This window comes from Lissotriton helveticus, chromosome 2_1 (genome assembly GCF_964261635.1).
Source record: "Lissotriton helveticus chromosome 2_1, aLisHel1.1, whole genome shotgun sequence".
Lineage (NCBI taxonomy): Eukaryota > Metazoa > Chordata > Amphibia > Caudata > Salamandridae > Lissotriton > Lissotriton helveticus.
Window position 1 is genome coordinate 123217432 of NC_136059.1, and position 23054 is coordinate 123240485.

At 44.5% G+C, this 23054-nt stretch overlaps 1 protein-coding gene across 2 annotated transcripts in view; it reads right to left on the reverse strand.

Annotated features, from left to right (window-relative positions):
• Nucleotides 1–23054, reverse strand: part of LOC144817781 (uncharacterized) — a 133567-nt gene that overhangs the window by 4899 nt on the left and 105614 nt on the right. For both annotated transcript variants that reach the window (XM_078674596.1, XM_078674595.1), the window contains one exon: nucleotides 15690–15870. In XM_078674596.1, the coding sequence (XP_078530722.1) occupies nucleotides 15690–15870 (181 nt within the window). The remainder of the gene's footprint in view (nucleotides 1–15689; nucleotides 15871–23054) is intronic.

Here is a 23054-nt window from a genome sequence, read left to right on the forward strand (position 1 = left end):
ACGCCCAGCCGGGAGCAGCCCATATAAGGCAGGTCCTGCTGCCACGCCTCGGCCAGGAGATCCTAACGTAGGGTGTAGCCGGAGGAGAGGCCGAGACCAACGGGACCCGGCCAGGGGATTGCCTTTACAACGCTGAACAGTTGCAGGGGGGGGGGAATGTCTCCTCGACCCTCCCCTCTCTCTCCCAGTCCGGCCGCGGTGGCCCTTGAGAGTTGCAGGTAGTCCCGCCACATGCTCTTCCGGTCCGGCCACCAACGGTCGGGGGGCCGAGGCCGACGGAATCCGGCTGCAGCCGATAAACCAAGAAACCCGTTCATGGGGCCAGAGCCAGGGGCGTCCGGCCGACATCCACCGGAAGCCCGGCCCGAAGACGGACGGGACACTTCTTTCTTTTATAATGGCTGCGACAACACTGGGGGGGGATGTCTTGCACATGCCTCCGACCCCCCCCTCGTCCTCATCGCCTGGTCCGGCCATAACAAATCTCAAGCGAGACGCCGTGGGGTGCACTGGGAGGGAGAGACGGTGCGAACAGGCCTCTCCCGCCTCCCCAGTGTAGGCTTCCCAGCTGCACCCTCAGCGGTCCAGGCGCCCGGAAAAGAGTTCTTCCACTGTGGCCATGCTGCAACGTCTCGCCCGGCAGGGTGGAGCCCGTCCGTTCATTTGACCCCGCGATCGCCAGTAGCTACCGAACTCTCAAAATGGCGGTCGACCTGGCAAGAGCGGGCCCAGCATAAAGAAATGGCCCGGTCACTGGTTGACTCCACCACCGTAGTCCTCCACGACCTTGAAGATTCTAGAGGAGCCGCGGGAGTCTCCCACCCCCGATGGGGAATGACTGCCATGATCACCCGTGGAGTGACGAAACTGTATCCGCGGGACGTCGGCGCCAGCCTCACTTTGAATTACTAGAATCCTGCAGACCTCACTTCCGGTGAAAGCACAGTGTGACCCGGTAGGAAAAATTGTTGCACCCCCTCCCCTTTTTGACTGATAGTTCAAACCACCGATCCTTTCCTTTGCCCTTTTAACGGAACTTTGGACTGCCTCCCCCTCTTTTACATTTTCTAGAGAAAACAAAACATTAACCACTACATTAGCATAGCAGTTGACACCAGAACTGTTTTCAAATTGAAAACCAACAACATCTTCAACAGAATCCTTTTTGTTTCTGCTGTGACCCTGCTCCAGCACAGGCATTGTCCCCAGCAGTAATTCTGCAATGCCGGTAAGAATAGCTGTGGTGCCTACTGGACTCACTCACCCCCGCGGCGCCCCACGCCGTTATTTGCTGGGCGGCAACTTGCTAGACATCACCTTCGTGACATCCAGATTTCAGCGCGTTCTGCTGCCTTGGAACTATTCGCACAACAGACCGCTACTGACAAGAATATTTCATTATTGGTGCTGTCAATTTCAATAAATCTATTACTGTTTTTGTTTTGTTGTATATATTTATATGTTATTAAAGTTTTATATTCCTACTACTTTGTTGGAGTGCTATATATTTTTTATGTGACACATAATTGTAAAAACTTTGATGTACAAAGAGTCATTCCTGGAATCTTCCGCTTCAGGCTCGGTCCCCTCCCCAATCACAATACAGGATAGTTTTCAGATAGTAGGAACACGTGTGGTGTGACGGATCTCATCGGGTGTGGGCCTTGATCTACTATAACTCCTTTGAAGAGGGGTGATTCTTTACAGCTGGGGCCATAAACTACATCTGCAGGGCTAGCTGATAGCCTGGACAATCGGACACAGAGGAAGAGGAGTGTCACAGGGTGCGGTAGTGAATAGGGCGAAAGGGAGGTGTCGGGCGGGCACAGTGTGATTCTCAGGGAAGAGCAGCGCAGATGGGGGGAGGTTTATTGCCCATGCATAAGACAGAGAGCGGGGGTGACCAGTGCCTGGGGAAGATGCTTGCGAGGGTGAGGAGCCATGCTACGAATCGACAGCGTGCAGAGAGTGGGTCTGGTCAAGACATCTAAAATGGCTGCCGTGCACGACAAAAGTGTGGCATTTCAAAAAAGGCAAGATGGCGCAGACAATGTTTTTCAACACTTCCTCATTTCCTTCGAATCGAACGTTAACAGACGTTGGGGCATATTACCAAAGTTAAGCGATATTTATCGCTAACGATGCTTACCAACCAATTTTTTACCACTAAGCATCGTCAGAAATTATCGAAGATAAACCTTACTATTATCAAGGTTTATCGCAAATGCGATAATAAACGGCCGCAATGCATGAATATCGCTAAAAACTCAGCGATATTCATGCATTACCGAGCTAATACTCTTAGCCATGTTATCCACCTCCCATTGGATAACATGGCTAAGAACTGCTCAGGGCAGGTGTTACTTTTTGGAGATATTCGCGCTTAGCGCGAATATCTCCAAAAGTTGGTAATAGGAGATAGATATCTTGCATGTTGTAATGCAAGTTATTGTGGTATATGGAACTCATACCATAATCTCTCAGGAAAGCAGAAACTGATCCTTTTGGGACCGCCTAAAAAGGCCTAGGGGGTGAGGAGTACTCTACTTTGCCCCCTTTTCACGTTCCGAACTATTTTATTTTACTCTCTTCTGTAATTACACAAAATACCAGCGATAAGATGCATCGGAGACACACAGTGAGAGAAAGGAGGCCGGAGATGAAGAAGACATGTCAAATACACATTGGAGATAATATAGTGGCAGAAGGGAAGTAAATATGAGTAAACTTACCATGTAACATAAAAATGTTGCACTCTATACTATAAGTCTCATTTTATACTACAATCACTTCGCTACAACCTCATAAATTAAAAATAAAAATAAATAATGTCTCAAACAATTTTTGATTTCTAAATATAAATTTATTCTTCAAAATTTTCTAAATTTGAAACAACTAGTAACATGTCCTCATCAGTAATTTCCTCTTCAATCATCTCATCTGGAATCTCCTCATTAAAAGTCTGCAATGATGATTCTTGTAACTCTATGGTCTCCAAACACTCGATAAATTCGCCATCAAGAGATTGATCAAAAAAATCATTCAAGTCATCTCCTCCTTCTGACAATATTTCATTATTGGTGCTGTCCATTTCAATCAATGTAGTGGAATCATTCAAGTCATCTCCTCGTGACAATATTTCATTATTGGTGCTCTCAATTTCAATCAATGTAGTGGAATCATTCAAGTCATCTCCTCCTTGTGACAATATTTCATTATTGGTCCTGTCCATTTCAATCAATCTAATGGAATCATACAAGCCATCTCCTCCTTGTGACAATATTTCATTATTGGTGCTCTCAATTTCAATCAATGTAGTGGAATCATTCAAGTCATCTCCTTGTGACAATATTTCATTCTTGGTGCTGTCCATTTCAATCAATCTAATGGAATCATACAAGTCATGTCCTCCTTGTGACAATATTTCATTATTGGTGCTCTCAATTTCAATCAATGTAGTGGACAATTCAAAAGAAATTGCCACGGTCTCTTCATTGTGAGCCATTTTATTTTGAAATTGCTTGCTGTAAATTGCAGAAAAAAATAATCACTTTCATTTATCGTTTTTAGTAATACATAATATAAAACTAACTTCATCAACTATTTAGTATAACAGAAGGACTGCAAATAAATAACAGAAAACATTTTTCAAATTATCTTCAAGTGTACAACATAGTTCCCCTTACAAATTAACAACTCACCTTTTTAAAAGTAGCAGAAGTGTTAGTACTGTGTAAATCAAACACCAGAAATTCACCACCAAAAATTCCTCACAAATGTACCTCAGACAGTAGTATCACAAAATGGCTGTGGTTTCCTCTCATTTGACATATATACATAACCAATTAACTTTCATCACACACAAATACAAAACCAAAGTAACATTTTAATTGGTTCTAAATTTCAACACTTTCAAATGTGTTTTCCCCATGCAATTTTCCATAGGACATTTACATACGTCTACAGCCTGAATGGCTGAACGGAATTACACCAAACTTGGCAAAATGGTACATCAAACCTAAGAGGTCAGGAAGGATCTACTATGACCCCTTATGGTCATTTCCCCCTTCGCTTTGGCCTCCTCTTGTCTCTCAATCCTACCGAGAGACAAGATGGCGGCCGCTACGGACTGTTTGGAATGTTGACAGACGCCGGAGAACCAATCAGCTTCGCAAAGCTCCGTAACGCGAAAAGTACGCGAAGCGGAGCGCTGTTACAGATATATATCTTTTTTTGAACGTTAATTTCTCAAAATCCACTGGAGCACATATATTGAGACCTAGCAAAGGCACATCGGGCTACCAGTCCCTAATATTTTGCCAAGTTTCGTGCAAATCCATTCAGGTGTTCGATTATTATTATTATTATTTTTTTTTGCCCCGCGGGGCCCTTTTAAAACCTCCACATCAAACCTAGGGGGTCAGCGAGGATCTACTATTCCCCCTTATGGTCATTTGCCCCTTCGCTTTGGCCTCCTCTTGTCTCTCGATCCTACCGAGAGACAAGATGGCGGCCGCTACGGACTGTTTGGAATGTTGACAGACGCCGGAGAACCAATCAGCTTCGCTTCACAAAGCTCCGTTGCGCGAAAAGTACGCGTCCTAGGACGCTGCCCGGTCCGCTGTTACAGATATATATCTTTTTTTAAACGTTAATTTCTCAAAATCCACTGGAGCACATATATTGAGACCTACAAAAGGCACATCGGGCTACCAGTCCCTACAATTTTGCCAAGTTTCGTGCAAATCCATTCAGCCGTTCGGGCTAAAAGTGAGGCCAACCGCCCTATGGAAAACTCAATGTTAAAAACACGTTTTGGGACCCCCCTTTTTTCTCGGCCCCCCCTTGACGAACCCCCCCCAAATTTTCAAGGGCTGCTCAGAAACAAAATGTGCCATTTTCCTGAAAATTTCAGCCAATTCCGTCCACAAACGCCAAAGTTATTAGACATAGAATTTTCAAAAAACCCATAGAGAAAAAATCCTAACTATATATACCTACTGGCGACCGCCAGTAGGTAATATATATATATATATATATATATATATATATATATATATATATATATATATATATATATATATATATATATATATATATATATATATATATATATATATATATATATATATATATATATGAGAAACCACAATCCTGAAGCGCCGAACAGCAAACGGACACAGCAAGGTACAGACCACAAACATATATATATATATTTATTTTCCAAGCTCCCAAGGTCGCCCCAACAGTAAGCTCACTCGAGTCAGCAGCATGCTGTAACCAGCCTTTATTGGGTATGGATGGCGCTACATCTGCCGATTCCTTAAACAGGTGACTCGTCAATGCAGCCTGACACTTTTCAAAGTTAAACTTCTTCCTCAGAGGCTGATGAGAACAGTAAAGTGCATTCTGGTTACAATTCCCTCTTTTAATGATGCAGAAATGGCACGGCACTGATGGGCAGCTCATATGAGTCAGTGCGAGGTATTATGGGAAGTATAGTTGTGGTATGGCATATAAAAAAGCAAAAGATGAACTCAAAAAAATTCTATTATCCTACAAAAGAAATAACTCGATCACACAAACTGAATTTGACTTTTTGCACGTGGGACACCCAGTACTGCCTATATTATATTGGATTCCTAAAGTGCATAAACAGAAAGTTCCAACACCGGGTCGACCTATTATATCAGCCAACAATAGCATCGGGGAAAATATTTCTCGCTATATAGACTTTTTTCTCCAAGACATTGTTAAAAGCTTACCAAGTTACCTTAAAGACACTGGTGATTTTTTGAACAAATTGAATTCGATCCAATGGCAGGACAACTGGTGTTTGTTGACTCTTGATATTGAGTCTTTATATACTTCTATTGACCATGCAAAGGGTATTGAAGCTATTCGTCAGTATTTGGGTTTTAGATCATGCGAATATTACAATCACAACAAGATGCTGTGTGAACTGATACATTGGTGCTTGCACAACAATTTTTTATGTTTGCTAAAGAAGTCTGGAAACAAATCAGGGGTGTGGCGATGGGGTCATGCTTCTCCCCCAGCTACGCGTGTTTACACGTGGGCTGGTGGGAGGGGCATGGTCTCATCGGCACACCTGGTTTTAACCGTGTTAAACACTGGATGCGATTTATAGACGATGTGTTTTGCATATGGGAGGGTGATGAACAAAGTGCTTCGGATTTCGTTAGTACTTTAAATCAGAATCATGAAAATCTTTTTTTCACCTCCTCCATAAGCAAAGTAAAAGCAGACTTTTTGGATGTACATATCACCATTGATAAAAACAAGGTAACAACATCGCTTTTCCGCAAACCAACGGCAGGAAACAGCATATTGCATGCTAGTAGTAAACATCCTAAACATGTAATTGCCAATATTCCATATGGTGAGTTGTTACGTATAAAAGGAATCAGCAGCACTCCTGAAGTTTTTGAAGATGAGGCAAAAACCACGATTACCAGACTCAGAGCTAGAGGATACAAAGATGAGATACTTCAAAGTTCTTTGAGACGTAGCCGAGAAAGATCTAGGGATTCTTTGTTGAAATCTGAAGCACAAGAGTTGGATACTGATAACACCACTCCTCGCTTGATCTTATCTTTTAGCAAACAGGAAAGGCAGATTAGGTCGATCATCAAGAAACATTGGCCAATTCTTATGACCGATGGTTTCTTTAATGACACATTGTCAGCTACACCGACTATAACCTACAAAAAAGCGAGAAGCATGCACAATAGTTTGGTTAAATCAAGTCCCGAGTTAGGTGGGTGTAGCGCCTGGCTCAAACAGAAAGTTGGTTTTTACAAATGCTCAACATGTAGAGCGTGCAAATTTGGCATCAATACTACGCACTGCAACACGCCTTTCAGTCATGTCAGCAGAGCTATTCGAGGGAATTTCAACTGCCATAGTGACTTTGCAGTGTAGGTCCTGACGTGCACCTGTGGCCTACGGTACATAGGTAGTACCAAACTACAGGTGCACGTCAGAATTTTACAACACCTTTGTGCAATAGTCAATAATGATAGTGCATACCCCGTAGCTCGCCACTTTAGATCAACCCATAACAACGATCTTAGCAATTTAACTTATTTTGTCATTGATGCAGTGGCACCCCTCAAACGAGGGGGGGGACAGAGAAAAACTGCTCAGAAAAAAGGAAACTGAATACATAGTTGAGCTTGACAGTAGATACCCGAATGGGCTTAATACTACAGTAGACTTCTATTCTATTCTATGGTTTGGTAAAGCGCAAAACAGCTGCCCCAGCGATGAGGCGTCCCGGCGCTAGAGAAGTCACAAACCCTAACCTGAAAGTGAGGAGTGAAGGGAGATTTAAGGGGAGGGGAATAGGTAAGTTTTAATAGCTTTTCGGAAAGCAGGTAAGCTTTCTATGGAGCGAATGTTTAGTGGTAGATCATTCCATAGCTTGGCTCCCAAGACCCTAAAGGAGCGGCCGCCCATGCGGCAGAGTTTTATGCGAGGGACGCACAGAAGGTGTTGGTTGGAAGATCCCAGGTTGCGTGATGGAACGTAGGAAGTGAGAAGAGGTCGTAGCAGTATAGGATTATCAAGTTTGAGAATTTTAAAAGTCATGATGAGGGTTTTGAATTTAATTCTGGAATCAACAGGTAGCCAGTGTAATTTGCGAATTGTTGCTCTGGCCGAGCATCTGCGAGGAAGGCCGACTAGGGCTCTAGCCACAGAATTTTGCACACGTTGCAGTCTTGCTATCTCTCCTTTGTTGGCGCCTAGGAGGAGTACATTGGCGTAATCCAAACGCAAGAGGATGGTTGCTTGGATGATAAGCTGACGGACTTTAGCATCAAAGAAGCCCAGTATCTGGCTGAAATTCCTCAGCAAGCCGATACAAGTGCCAGCGACTTTTTTGGTGTGGGTCTGATAGTTGAGTGAGGCATCCATCCACACTCCTAGATTTTTAACTAGGGATTTGGGAGGTGGAATGGTGCCTAGGGAAGACGGCCACCAGTGCTCATTCCAATGGCTGGTGTTTTTACCAAGGAGTAGCACTTCTGTTTTTCCAGCACTTACATCACTTTTTGTAGTAGTTTGTCCGTACAATTGTGCTTGCGTCTGCTGTTCTCAGTAATCTGTTGAGTAAGCATTGATTCTATGTTTCCATTTTTTAGGGTCTTCCAGCAACTGAATCTAATCATGAGTTTTGAAGTCTGATTGGCGCCCTGGTGCACCACGGGTGAATAAGTTGTTTAAGAAATCAACTATTATGAATCTAAAAGCATTATTATCTATCCCGTAACTGTTGTGTAACCAGACTTAACCATGTAAATATTGTTTATATTCAAACTTTTTTCTCTTTTTCCTTAGTTTCAAAGTATATATTATTTTTTATTATTTGTTTATTATTTAAGACTTTGAACACAATTTGTACAGGTTAATTACTATAGCACAGGGTGTATTTCTTCTCTGTTTCCATGAACATTTACTTCTCCTCCCATAAATTTGTTGTAGATAGACTTTTTCTTTCCATGTTATAGATTCATTATTTCAACAGTCATGGGAGGGGATGTAGGGTCACGTGGGCACTGACAATCCATTATGAAATGATGCAATAAGATTGTTTATATCTTATACACGGTTTAGAATTGTATAGAGGAGGATCCAATAATTGCCAGGTGCACTTGCGATACACATAAGGCCAAATATTAATTCTTTGGTCTTTTGTATATAAAAGGAGTGTATGTAATTAGTGTAAATAGGCTGATATTTATTTGTATATACATTGTTTAATCGGTCTTATATATAGATGGGTTATCGTTATGAAATTGTGTTTTTTGGCCACTCTATTTGAACGTGTATAGTGTATAATGAGATCATGCATTTATGCTGCAATATTGTTTTTGTGCCTTTGTTGACCCCACTCTGCATTCAAGCGTTGTATTACACAGTACTTTGTTTATGTCCATGGTATTAGCACGTGACTCACTAGAGAGGTGGAGCATCACTAAAAAGAAATGTATATAATCAGTCAGCTGACCAGGTGTTTGGTGTGTGAACAAGAGCACTTGTTGCTCGAAACGCGCCGCCTGAGAGGTCAATAAATCTACCTTGCCGACAGCCTGGGGTCCGTGTCTTCATTTCGCCGTGGTACGGAAGTGGTGAAGGTTCGTGGTTTATATATAAATATATTGGGGTGTGAAAAAAGGGTGCATTTATAATGTGTATTTCCAAATTCAGCCCAACGTAGACCAGTTTCAGCCCAAAAACCTTCCCAAAGTTGCCCCCCTCAATGTATGCAAAATCCGCCTTCAGGAAACATTTCATGCAAAATCCTAATTTTTATTCAACATGCTTATAGTGGGAGGAGGTTCAAAGGGCACCTATGCACTTCTGCAATAATGTTCCAATTAGGTTAGTAACTACTAATTTGGAAGATCGGTCTCATTAGGACCTGTTGCTTTGTTCAACATAAATCCAAACCTGAACCTGGCATTGATGAACAAACTTAACCAGAGCAGACTGTAACTCATTTTAGATAAGTTGAAAGGCTGAAAAGTTGAAACTATATGTCATGTAGCTCCTCAAACAGGGCATTAAATACATTTCACGGATCTCACAGGATTAACACCTCACAATGATGCACATACAAGGTAACAACTTTGGCATTAAAGCAATTTCAGAACAACTTGTTTGGTAAGCTGCGATTAGAGACCCACTCCCTCCAGTTAAAATGTACAAAGATCAAATAGGAGAGTCACTTGCTCTGAAAACTGCCTGCCCTCCACTTTCAAGTCTTTTACCGTGATCATCTACTGTGACACTAAAACTTAAACAGAACCAATGTCATTGCCTTCGTGTTTCATCAAAGGCTTGACTAAAGGCCCCAGTCTTAGCAAGAAGTGGATGGGTCTGTGTGGGGACCTAATGAAATCAACTGGAGTGGACAGGAAAAATACCTCTTTGCCAAAACCTTAGGTAATACCCTTCCTCAACATCACAACAGTAATGGTCCCTGAAGTCAGATGACACAGTTATCACTCTACTTGTCCCATTCAGTTCCATTCCCCTTTGTCATTTGCACTGTTGGTCTCTCATATCACCATTGATTAGTGAAATCTCATTAAGTCTGTGCATCTCCTTTAAACCTATCAGCCACTCATGGCTTTAAGCAGAGAAGCTCCTAAAATTTACTTTGCAATAGATCACTAATGAGCTCTGCATTCAGGTCCCTAAATTTCAAGTCAAAAGTATGGATCAATTTCTCATTAATGCATGAAGTGTGAACTAACAAAGATATACCCCATTCTCAATAATGGTCATAAAATAAAACCATAAGGTAATCCATGACAGCAACGCAGTTCATGTTTACGGTACACAGCACTGCATCAATGATGAAGATGTTTACAGTTTATCTTCATTACATCTTTCATTACCTAAGAATTTTCAATTTTGCGATTCATGAGCTATATTGTTCCTAGACAACACATGTTCTTCTATTCAAATAAGAAGGTGTCCTGTACCTTTCTTCTCACTAATAGAATTGAATCTACACACATTCGTTTTTAAATAAGGTTGAAGTACAATATAAAAAATGAGTCCCACAGGACTATTGTTGGAATATAATACAATGTTACAGGTTCTCGTGGGCATTTAGGGTGCTCTTTGTTCTGTTTAAATGCAAACAGAATGGGGGTAGCGCTCGGGGGTATAAAGTTGCATACTGCTTATGGAGCATGTTTTACATTTAAAATTGATGGAAGAATTCTACTGGCTAAGCTCAGAGACACCTTGCCCGCTACTATACTGGGAGAAAGATACAGCATAGGGAATAGGGCCTGCACTAGGGAGTACTGAGTGTGCATAAAAATGTGTGTGGAGAAGCGTGGCTCAATGGTTAAAGCGGCAGACCCTGATGCAGAGGTCTGGTACGGGATCAGGGTTCAATTCCCGCCTTGGCGGCTCTTGGACACAATTTCCTCGGACCTGATAATTCTCGACTCGGTGCCTAGTCTAATCATGGGTCCCACTCTGTGACTCTGGGCGATAGCTTGCTTAATCTCCACAACGGCCCCAGCAGTGCTTGGATGCCTGGCTTCACCTTGGGGGTGTCCAGGAGTGGACATTTCACAGGAAAGCCAGGAAGGGTTCCACAGCGGGATGAATACAGCGCTACGAGACCTCCGGGTAGAAGGCGCTATATGAATACAAACACATTCACATTTACATACAATGTATGGTGCATGTTCTACAGGAGATCTCTCAAAGCAAGGGTACCATTTAATGTGTATGGAAGAATGCACTAGGCTAAGCTCTGAGACACTGCTGCTTGCTGCTGTCCTTGGAGAAAGAAGGCTCAAACAGAATGGCATCGGGTTCATGCCTCTACATAAGAGTGTCAAGGTAGAGGTACCATCTAATATGTATGGGATAATGCAGTTGGGAAGGCTGAGAGACATCCGTAACTTTCAATGCTATGAGACAAAGATGGTAGCAGAAAGACACCTCGTTAGGGAAGTGTGTGTGTGAGTAGCATATGGAGCCTGACTCTACATGAGTTCTCACAGCAGATGTACCATCTAGTATGTATGGTATCTCATACATTATTGTGCTTTATACATCATCATGCATTAATTCGAAATGTATGATATTAAACTTTCTCCAGTGCATTTTCAACACCCAAATCCGTCATAGTCCCATCTTCTTTGCATGTGCTGTCCTACCATGCCAGGGCTCTTCAACAAACATGGTGCCTCTAAAGCAGATTAGAATTAAAGGCAATATAACATAGTGTGCCTCATAGGGAAATGTGTGTGAAACATACCGCATCAGCAACAAACATCTTATCTAACAGCCAGAATGCAGGAAGGCATGAATGCTCGTTTTAAAAATCCAGATGTTACAGTCCACATTTAAAAATGACTCCATTAATGACTCGTCCTAAAGCAAAACTTTCCACATTTTCTAAATCCGTCACACACACATACAATGTATCATACATTTGTGAATCAGTGTATAGAAAATGTTACATAAGGCAAAGGAGAACAAAAGGTGTCAAATTCACATGCCACCTATACAGGTAGCCACTCTTTAAGAGTGCTTGGTCTGGAGAAGGACACACTTAGGATTCAGAATGTGCCACAGTGATTAGGGTCAACTTTAATAAGAATGTATTTCTACCAAATCAAACCTTTCTAAGCAACGTCAGGATAGAATACTGGGCACAAACATGACTTTCTAACCTCTTAGATGGCAGTTCATAGCTCTCAGTACTAGATTACGAATGTAACTTATGAACTGTACAGTAAGAGAAAGCAGTAACCCACTGAGCTGTGCACATTGAATATTGTCTCTGATGTGCATTGCCCAGGTTCTTTGCAGCAGGCATATCACAATGCTGCCAGGAACCACTCATCAGGGATTGGACTAAAGCTTTTTTGTACTGATGTCCGCATCACCACACTATAATGAATTAGTCATGGATACTATAGCTCCTGGTAGAATAACAACATGGCGCTTCATAATATAACAAAAGCAGCCTATGCCAGCACCTGCTCTGCTACTGGTTGTCCAGCCCCTCAATTAGGGATGTATAACTGACTCTGCTCTGGCTGTTAGGGAGCAGCGTTGTGACCTATAGTGTCAAAACGGCTCTGAAAACACACATATGACTTCCGCCCTGCAGCTAAATTAAATTTGCACCAGGCCCGGTCCTCCATCCGGTGTCACTGCAGAACATAAACAACAGCCAGGATTCGGCTCTTCTATACCATCATCAGAAAGCCTGCAATGATTATCTAAGCCAGCGGCTGGATTTTGATTTGTTTTACTCTTACCATGCTCGCCACACAAACAGCATTGTGTGACTCTCACAGTGTGCTCTCTATGGTTGTACTGCTGGCAGGCAGTTGGCACAGCTTAGGGAGATTTTTCTGCTGTGCAAAGTCCAAATTCTCAATAGTCACTGCAAAAATGGAACTGTCACACATTAGCAATCTGAATACTTGGCATCTATGATGTAAACCTCTGGGGTACCTTACACAAGGCACATTAAACACCAGAGTTAACTTGACACTTTATTTGTGGCGCAAAAACTGCTCAATATACAAGCAACTTTATAGTGCTTTTAAAAACAGCTAATTTGCTACAAAACTGCAAAGGAAATGTTCCAGTACTGTAGAGTAGAATATTTAGAAGTGCAGACCCATTTAAAACACCGCCCCTGTTACTGTGCTGGTTTGTCCTCATGTCCAAGGACAAGGCCAGAGCCTCCAACACACTCCCTCTATACATAACAGAGAAAGCACTTCTATTTGGTGCTGTGTCCTTTCCTCAACCACACCCACCCAGAGTGACGCACATCTAGTTCACTTCTAAATTGCTTCCATCAAAAACAGTATACAAACAATGGAGAAAACGTACTTGTTGCTTCAATCTCCCAAAGCTCACTCACCTGCCCGGGAAGTCACTCACTCATGGCCCGAAACTTGGAATTGGTTCGCTCACTGCAGGTATGCACACCGCCACGTGCGTGGTGCGTGCGAAATGTCAGCCTTTCGCTGTTGTGGTTAGTCTCTTGAGGCTAACGTTTGAAGCGGGCAGTCATTTGTAGCGCTTTCCTGCGCTACTAGATTAACAGCCCTGGGACCCAAACAGGCTAGTAACACATATATCAGCCTCAGGTTGTTAGTGCAGTGCGGTTGTACTTACACACACTGGCCAATCAGGCCCAGTCATGCTGCCTGCTTCGTTGTCCATTCATGGCTGACTGCCAATGATGATCGTGGTAAAGCCGATAAACACACTGCTGAGGCTCCACCCCAGCTTGTAAAAATGCACAAAAGGGGCAATAAACGCCCAATAAGTAGCCTCCCACAATTTATTTTTTTTCATTCACACAAATGACACCCATTTTTGCGAGAAATAGCCCAATCTGGCAACACTACCCAGGAAGCCACGCCAGATCCAGCCACTAACGTGGTCCTTCAATGCAGTGCCTCTAACATAGAAGAGGGACTGGTACGGTGAAGAAAGTGCAAGAGAAACTGCTTGAAGGTTGGGCTGCAGGCCATACGCATGCAGGGAAGCCATCTTTGAGTAGAAGGTTTCCCTTTCAGTACACTACATCAGTGATTTGAACCAAACAAGGACAGGGAAGAGGGGGTGAAGGGACAGCACATGTGGGAGTAGAAAGCAGGAGACAGTGATAAGAGAGCAGAAACAACAAGCATTCGCACATGGGAAAGTAGCTGCTAAAAGAACAAACATTGGTCAATCCAAGAAAATATGCTACAGCCAATAAAACTGTAGGAAAAGTAAGTGGCCCACACGTGAAACAATGAAAAGCCAGGTGAAAGAGGGGGTGGGATATAAATCCTTTCAAGGCCATATATAAAAAACACGCCTAATACCTCTTAAAACTGAAGCCCAAACCAAGCAAATATCCTACTAGAAATAGCCCAACTTACAGTGGAGATCAAAAAGTGTAAAAAGGCTAGTAAAATAATACAAGCAACAGGAGCAGGAGCCGTAGTGGGGGAAGCAGCAGTAAAAAAAGGCTGCAGAAACACAACTGTGGCATTAAGAGGAGGTGGGAGAAAGGATGCTATATTTGAATGTATGCTGCTTGGGTACTGAAGCTAAACACAGTCAAATAGTAACAGAGCAGGAAGGCAAGAAGAAAAGAGTCCCCCAAAGATCAGCTCTGTGGGAGGAACAGAAGAGAGATAGGAGTAGCAAAGGGGCAAGACTGACCACTAGCAAGAAAGGGTTTTTACTCTTTATTCCTCTGTTGTCGTCCCTGAAATTCCTGGACACTTCTACACTTACCAGAGGTTGCCTCGGGCGAGGCAGGCACACAGCACGTCATTTGACTACCCGATGACTACGCCATGACGCTAGATAAGGGGCAGACAAAAAGATACACCGCATCGTCTAAATCAAAGCGTCTATGAGGGTTTTCAAATATAACCAACGGTTATGGTAGATACCAGTGTCCATTCCCACTTTTTGATTGCCTTAGGGTTTTTAAAGGACACTGACATAGACAAATGAAAAGCAATGGCAAGAAAGGGGATAGACTTGAAGTCCACTGGCTGGTTACAGCAAATCTCGAAGAGATAGCCTATGCTCTGTCAAGCTCGACCTAAAAAAGCTGTCTACAAAGAGCAAAAGATAGCTATATACCCCTCCTTTTCTTTAGTAAGAGGCAGGGTGGGATTTGAAGTACACTTCTATAACATCACAAGAAGACAACCGTTATCTGTTCTAGCATATCCATCTAGTGAGTTCCTTTACATAATGAATGTGATCTGGGTCATGCTTGACAGTAACCCCTGTTTATTTTTATGTGGCAACTGAGAGTTTTCAAACAACATAATCTGCTAGAAGTACTATGACTTCCCATGCAGCTCAAAGTTCATGGGATGTAATTTCCTGTGTTGTCATTATAGACATTCCCCACAGTTCTACAGTGAACTCACACCACTGTTGGTGCCCTTCCACCAAGTTATACCAATCATGTAATTTGATAGGGTTCATTTTAGCATGGAGATATGCATCCATGGCCATCACAAGAGGAGGGTTTTGGGCTTCACTGGTGTTTAAGGCTGTAAAAAGACATGAATACAGTGACCAGAAGACAGACAAAGCACAATTGTGCAAATCACCTCAAAGTAGAAAATGTGATACCATACCTGAATTTCATTGATTTCAGTGATATTCCACTTGTGTCGGATGTTCTTCTTTATAAAAATACTGCACCCATCTTCTGCAATCGTTGGCATTCCTGTTGTAAAGGTTGGATCAGCTCCCTCTCCAGCTTCAAATCCATGTTCTTTGGAAAAGCTGTAGTGTTCTGTGTAAGATGTATCCAAACTACCAGGAAAAGCAACAAGCCTGTTAAAATCTCTATTCTTGAGAGCATGGTAAAAATAAACTGCTCGCCATCACACACTGACAGTTTTGGTTTACAGATCCATGAAATGTTAATATTAAGAGGTAGCACCTAAGACAATGGTGTAAAGCAGGACCATGCAGGCCCTTCAGCATGGAGAGGGGGGGTAAGCTCCCCGAGGCCCCACCAACAATTCAAGGGGCCCCCATTGAGATTAGGGCCAATTAATATTCGCTGATATGAGCCCACTTCACATTCTGCAGGGAGACCCCATAATTTTGCTTTACGCCACTGATGTAAGGCATCATAATGAACGTTGGAAATGATTTATCTTTTCACTTCTTAAACTACTTCAGTGAGGGACCCTCAAAGTACAGATGTGTGCATGTGTTATTTTAAACATTTATAAAGTACGCATACAGCTCTAATGAGCCGTCAAGGGCTTTACATAAAAGGTTTGAATGAGTAGAGATAAGGATAAAATAGAGAGACAACAATTTAGATCCATTTATAAAGGATAAAAAGTAGAAAGGAGGTAGGAAAATGGAAGGTTTTTAAACATGTTTGGTGAAAAATCTAAATATGATTGAATTGTATCGTAATTCCATTTAAATAGCTCTCACCAACGTTGACAAGGCGTTAGCGTCTTTTTAGCTGCTTCGGAACCCACGAGTAGTGCATAATCCTGAGTTTATTGGTTATTCTAGGCTATTGGGATTGGTCTCATGCTCTTAAGAACACCAGTCCATGAATCATTTTGCGAGTTCCTAATTGCCAGTATTTGCGACTCGCAAATAGGAACTCATGAAGCAGGTCGCAATTTACAACCTGTTGGTAATGGCCTGCACTCACAGGGATGGTGGCCTACTGGGGTAAGCAGACCGACATGTACGAGATTGCTTTTTAAATTAAGCATTTTTTTGTAATACAGCCTGTTTTCTTTAAAGCAAAAAGTGATGCATTAAAAAAAGAAAAAGGGTTTTTTTCATTAAAAAAAAGTTTAAGGTCCACATTCACAAAGGGGAAGGGACTTCCGTTTTCGAATGGGTTAGCACCGCCTTCACAGTAAAAGATGAACTGCCATGTTCCCTAACCTAGGCCTAACTTGCAAAGCAACATTTTATCTACATTATTCCTATCTTGCTCTGCATACCGGTTCTAGCACTGACCTTTTGCCCAGTTATGTGCTGAATAAATGTCGATTGGTTTCCTTCAAACTAGCCTAATTTATCATGCATGGGAATTTTTACTAAAATCCCCTACACATGATTTACATAACAGGATTAACATACTCTGTTTAAAAGTCATCACTTTCCTCATCCTATGGCAACAGGGCTCCACTGCAAAATTCGAATTTTTGATTTAGGCTCATCTACATAATCCTACTCACAACATTTTGTCTATACTGTGGCACTGTGAGCTAGCTGGTCTATAGGCTGGCATATCCTGTCCGGAATCAGTCTAGACACCAATCACTTAATTTGTTGTCCAACAAATGTGCAGCTCTACCAAAGCGTCACTTTTTTGATGCCCCAGAGGCTCAAACCTCTCAACTATATCTATGAGGCCATGCAGAAAAGACTTTGAGTGGCTTTGAATGGCCTCATAGATATGGAGTAAGACAAAGCAGCACAAGTTTACGCTGTCTCCCCACAGTGATTGCCCCTTGCTCCTGACTTCTTCACAGGGATTTCCCCTTGCTCCTGTCTCCCCACAGTGATTGTCCCTTGCTCCTGACTTCTTCACAGGGATTTCCCTTTGCTCCTGTCTTCCCATAGTGATTGCCCCTTGCTCCTTTTTATTTTTATTTTTAATTCATAAAGGTGTTATATAGCGCTGGCTAGACCCGGAGGTATCAGAGCCCTTTACATGAGTATCAGACCATAGTTGCAGGTTACCTCGTTATAAAGGTTACACAGAGGTACAGAGCATGGCAACATAGTTACATGTAAGGGCGAGATAGACAATAATGACATTTACATAAAGGAAAAAGCAGGCAAGGGGAGAGATTCAGGCGAGGAGGGTAGGAGCATGGGAGGTAGACAGAGAGGGAAGGAGGGTAAGAGAAGGGGAGGGTGAGAGACACAGCATGGAAAGAGGAGGGGGAGGGTGACAGGGACACAAACCGGTAGATGAATCAAGCTGCATCCAAAGTCCAGTAAGTTGTGATCCCAGAGGAAGTGGTATAATTTCCACATCTCTGTTGCGAGAGGTTCCCTTTATGCAGTGGACACTCTCAGAGGGGCCTCTGAGACTCCAAGGCCTACATACTGGATCCTTCCCCAAAAAGGGGAGAGGGAGTGCTTTTGGCAAGAGGTGCCATACAGAGATAAAGGGAACTATCCCAGAACTCCGCTAAGTGAAGAATCCTCTAACACTGTGGACTCTCTCAGAGGGGTATCTGAGATTCCAGGACTGGAATGCTAAGATCCTTCCCCAAAAAGGGGCACATTCAAGGAGGCCAATTAAGGCCTATTTTCATTATGTGTGTGAGTGAATATTATAACAGTGCCCCAGCCTCACTCGACTTTACTCCGCCTCCATTTTGTTTGTTGTTGTCTCCCTGAGCCCTTCCTCCTCGACACGCTCCCGCCTCCCTGCTGCCCCTCCCACGCCCCTCCCCCCTCAAAGTCCTTTTAATGACAAATGCGCCCACGCGCAGCGTCCACGCGCTACGGCCACGCCGAAGGTGCGCCAAAGGTAAGCCCGTCTACGCCCGTCCGCGCCTGGACCGCGCCCAGCGCCAGACCCCCTGGCCCCCGTACCTCCCTCCCCTCCCGCATTACGTACGATGCCACCACCCTCCTAGCCCTTAACCGTCCCCCCACCTGCGTCCAAACAGCTCCTGGACACACCCATGGACCCTTCTCTTGCAACTCCTGCAAGTTTGACGGCACCAAGAACAACTCCTCATCTACGAACACACAACAGATATCCGACCCCAACCACCTACAATGCATCCTGCTCAACACCCGCTCGGTCCACAGGCACGCCATCGACCTCTGGAATCTACTAGACACCATCTCTCCGGACGTCGCCTTCCTAACAGAAACATGGATGAACGCCACATCAGCCCCAGACATCACCATTGCCATCCCGGAAGGCTATAAGATCATTCGCAAGGACCGTGCCGGCCAAACAGGAGGAGGCATCGCTATCGTCCATAAGAAATCCATCCGCATCTCAACCAGCTCAGACATCAACCTCGCCAACACTGAACACCTTCACTTCCAGATCCACACCGACCCCAAGACCACACTCAGAGGCACCCTCCTCTACAGGCCACCAGGACCCCGCGCACAATTCAGTGAAGACATCACGGACTTCATCACTCCACACGCGCTCCCCTCCGTGGATTACATCCTTTTGGGAAACCTCAACTTTCACCTTGAAAAGAACAACGACCGCAACACCACCACCCTTTTGGACAACCTCGCCAACCTCGGACTTAAACAACTTGTCACTACCCCCACCCACATCGCAGGTCACACACTCGACCCTATCTTCACCTCCAGCAAACATGTCTCCTTCAGCCACACCACAGCTCTCCTCTGGACTGACCACAGCTGCAGTCACTTTACCTACAACAAGTCCACATCCAACAGCCACCCCCAACCCACTCGGCGAAGAAACTGGAACAAAATCACCATCGACCAGATCTCCTCATCGCTTCTTCAAAAACCCCCCGCCCACTCCTCAAACCCCGACCAAGCAGCCACTAACCTCACCCAATGGTTATCCAACAGCGCCGACATCCTAGCACCACTGAAAAAACGACATATCAAACTAGGCAGCAAGAAGGCCTCCTGGTTCAACGATGATCTTAAGAAATCCAAGAAACTCTGTCGCTCCCTTGAGAAGGCCTGGAAAAAAGACCCAAACACCAGCACCAAGGACGCCTTCAAAAACGCCACCCGCATACACCACCAACTGATCCGGAATGCCAAGAAAGCCGCTTTCAAGGACCGACTAGATAGCAACGCCCACAACAGCAAGGAACTATTCAACATCGTCAAGGAATTTACCAACCCCTCAGCCAACTCCAACGACATCACCCCCTCTCAAGCCCTCTGCGACTCCCTAGCCTCATTCTTCCACAACAAAATTGCAGACATCCACAACAGCTTCGACAACCAACCCGAAGACCAACCCACCCAACCCTCTGCAGGACCCCCACCCCACTTGAACATCCTCAATGACTGGAACCCAATCTCCACTGAGGACACCATCCGTCTGATGAACTCTATCCACTCAGGATCCCCCACAGACCCATGCCCTCACCACATCTTTAACAAAGCAGACTCCATTATAGCACCGCACCTCCGAGACGTCATCAACTGCTCCCTCAACTCCGCAACCTTCCCGGAAAGTTGGAAACATGCCAAAATCAGCGCCCTCCTGAAGAAACCCACAGCTGACCCCACCGAACTCAAAAATTACCGCCCTATCTCGCTCCTTCCATTCCCGGCCAAAGTCATCGAGAAAGCGGTCAACAACCAGCTCGCCGCCTTCCTCGAAACCAACAAATCCCTCGACTCCTCACAGTCCGGCTTCAGAGCCAAACACAGCACTGAAACCGCCCTCATCGCAGCAACGGTCGACATTCGAACTCTACTGGACAAAGGAGACACAGTCGCCCTCATCCTCCTCGACCTCTCCGCAGCCTTCGACACAGTCTGTCATAGCACCCTCTTACAGCGCCTCAGAAACGTCGGAATCCAAGGAAAAGCACTGGAATGGATCACCTCTTTCCTCACCGAAAGAACCCAGAGAGTCCGCCTCCCACCATTCAAGTCAGAGGCCACTGAAGTCATCTGCGGCGTACCACAAGGATCCTCACTCAGCCCCACCCTCTTCAACGTATATATGAGCCACCCACGCACTGGTCACGAGCCGCCTGGACTACGGAAACACCCTATACGCCGGTACCACCGCAAAACTCCAGAAAAAACTCCAACGCATCCAGAACACTTCAGCCAGGCTCATATTAAACATCCCGCGTAAAGAACACATCTCTGGTCACCTGAAAAACCTCCACTGGCTCCCCGTCAATAAGAGGATTACTTTCCGCCTCCTAACCCACGCACACAAAGCACTTTACGAAATTGGACCCGAATGCCTCAACACACGACTGTCCTTCTACACCCCCTCCTGCCAGCTACGATCCTCCAACCAAGCCCTTGCCACTGTACCTCGCATCAACAAAACCACCATGGGAGGTAGATCCTTCTCCTACCTGGCAGCTAAAACCTGGAACTCACTTCCCACTCACCTTCGCCTTACTCAGAACCTCCTAGCATTCAGAAAGCAACTTAAAACGTGGATATTCGACAAGTAATTCCTCACCCTTCTTCAAGCGCCTTGAGACCCTCTGGGTATGTAGCGCGCTATATAAATCTCCTGACTTGACTTGACTTGACTTGAGATCCCTAACACAGTGGACAGTCTCAGAGGGGACTCTGAGACTCCGAGGCAATACTGCTGGAACCCTTAGCAACAAGGGGAGAGGGAGTGCTTTGGCAAGGGTCACAATCATGGAGGCTGATAAGGGACAGTTGGGCGTTGGGGGGGCCTGTACAGCGGATGGCGGGGGGGGGAGTGCTAAACATAAGGTTCAACAAAAATAACAAAATTACATCAGTTACACGAATACATCAAATACTAGAAGAACATTTCAGGAAGATAGAAGATGAAGTAAATGTATCTAAGAAAGCTAAGAGGGTATAGATACATATATGAAACAAATAGAAGAGCAAGAAGGGGAGAGAAATAGTGCGGATAGGGGCAAAGTGGGATTGAGAAGGGAGAGGAAGAGGGAGTAGACAGTATGAAGAGACAAAGGGAAAATCTGCTCAATGGTCGACTGGGGAGGTGATGGTCGAGGAGGGAGTCCACAGCTAGTCTCCCCTTTAGCTCACAGGGTAGCTCCATCGGGCATCAGTCAGATGGCTAGGTCTCTAGATTTTAACACGTATGGGTTACATTGGTAGTTCAACACATTTAACTAGCATATAAGACAAGATTAATGGTGCAAGGGAGGGTAAGGAAATTAAGGGTTAAAAGGGACACGAGGAGTGAGAAACGGCGGGGGGCCGAAGGAAATTGACTGTCCAATGTCCAGGGGGGTAGGTGACGGTTGAGGGGGAGGTTCATAGCCCATCTCCTCTGCATCAATTGAGGTAGCTACATCCGCCAAAGTGCTTGGTCTCCACTATCAGTGACAAGTTCACAGATTAAATGTAAGAAGGGTTAACCGGATAGGGGTGGTGGGATGGGAGAAATGCATGAGGTCAGGTTGATAACCACTCCACTAGTGGTAGTATTTGTACCCTCTGTGCAGCATGGGCATCATCCGTCACTACTCATCTCTCCTACTGACATAAAGCTGATGACTCTCACTTGGAAATCAGCACCTGGCGTCATCCTGAAGTCAGGCAGGTTTGGGTACTCCCTAAGGCCTGAACAGCAGTTAGAGATCGGTATCCAAAGGCTATGTACAAGATCAGAGGTTCCTGTTGCACCACATTGTTTTGCTGGAGTTGTCGGCTATTATTGATCAAAAGTGGTCGCCATGTTGAGTCAGGTTACCCACTCTGGAGAGGTTTTTTTCAGTGGGACGCGCTGGGGTAGAGGTGCCCTGTTTTGTAGGCTGAAGTATGGGTCAGTGAATGCTGCCCCTCCTAATGTCCTCACAGTTATTGCCCCTTTGCTCCTGACTCCCTCACAGTGATTGTGTGCAGACACTGCACACAATTACCGCAACAGAAATCAAATGCATTCCATCAATGTGCAATAGTGCAATAGTGGACGACCGGGGACTCTTCATCAATGTCATCGCCAACTCCCCAGGCAGTATGCATGATTCCTACATCTTCCGACTGTCCATCATCAACCAGTGCTTCTAGGATGGCACCTACTGAAATGCTCTGCTTGTTGGTAAGATCCAAATGAACACACCACATACCCCAACTCCACAATCATGCAACTCAAAATTCTGGGAATGCACATGTTACAAACTCACATACAACATGCCAAACAGCATAACCACCCACCATACACAACAACACAACTTAGTGTGGTAATCTGGGCTAGCCATGTACATGATCCATCAATGGCATGGCACCTCACCCACACAATAGCAGCATGTGGGTAGATGTGGGAACCA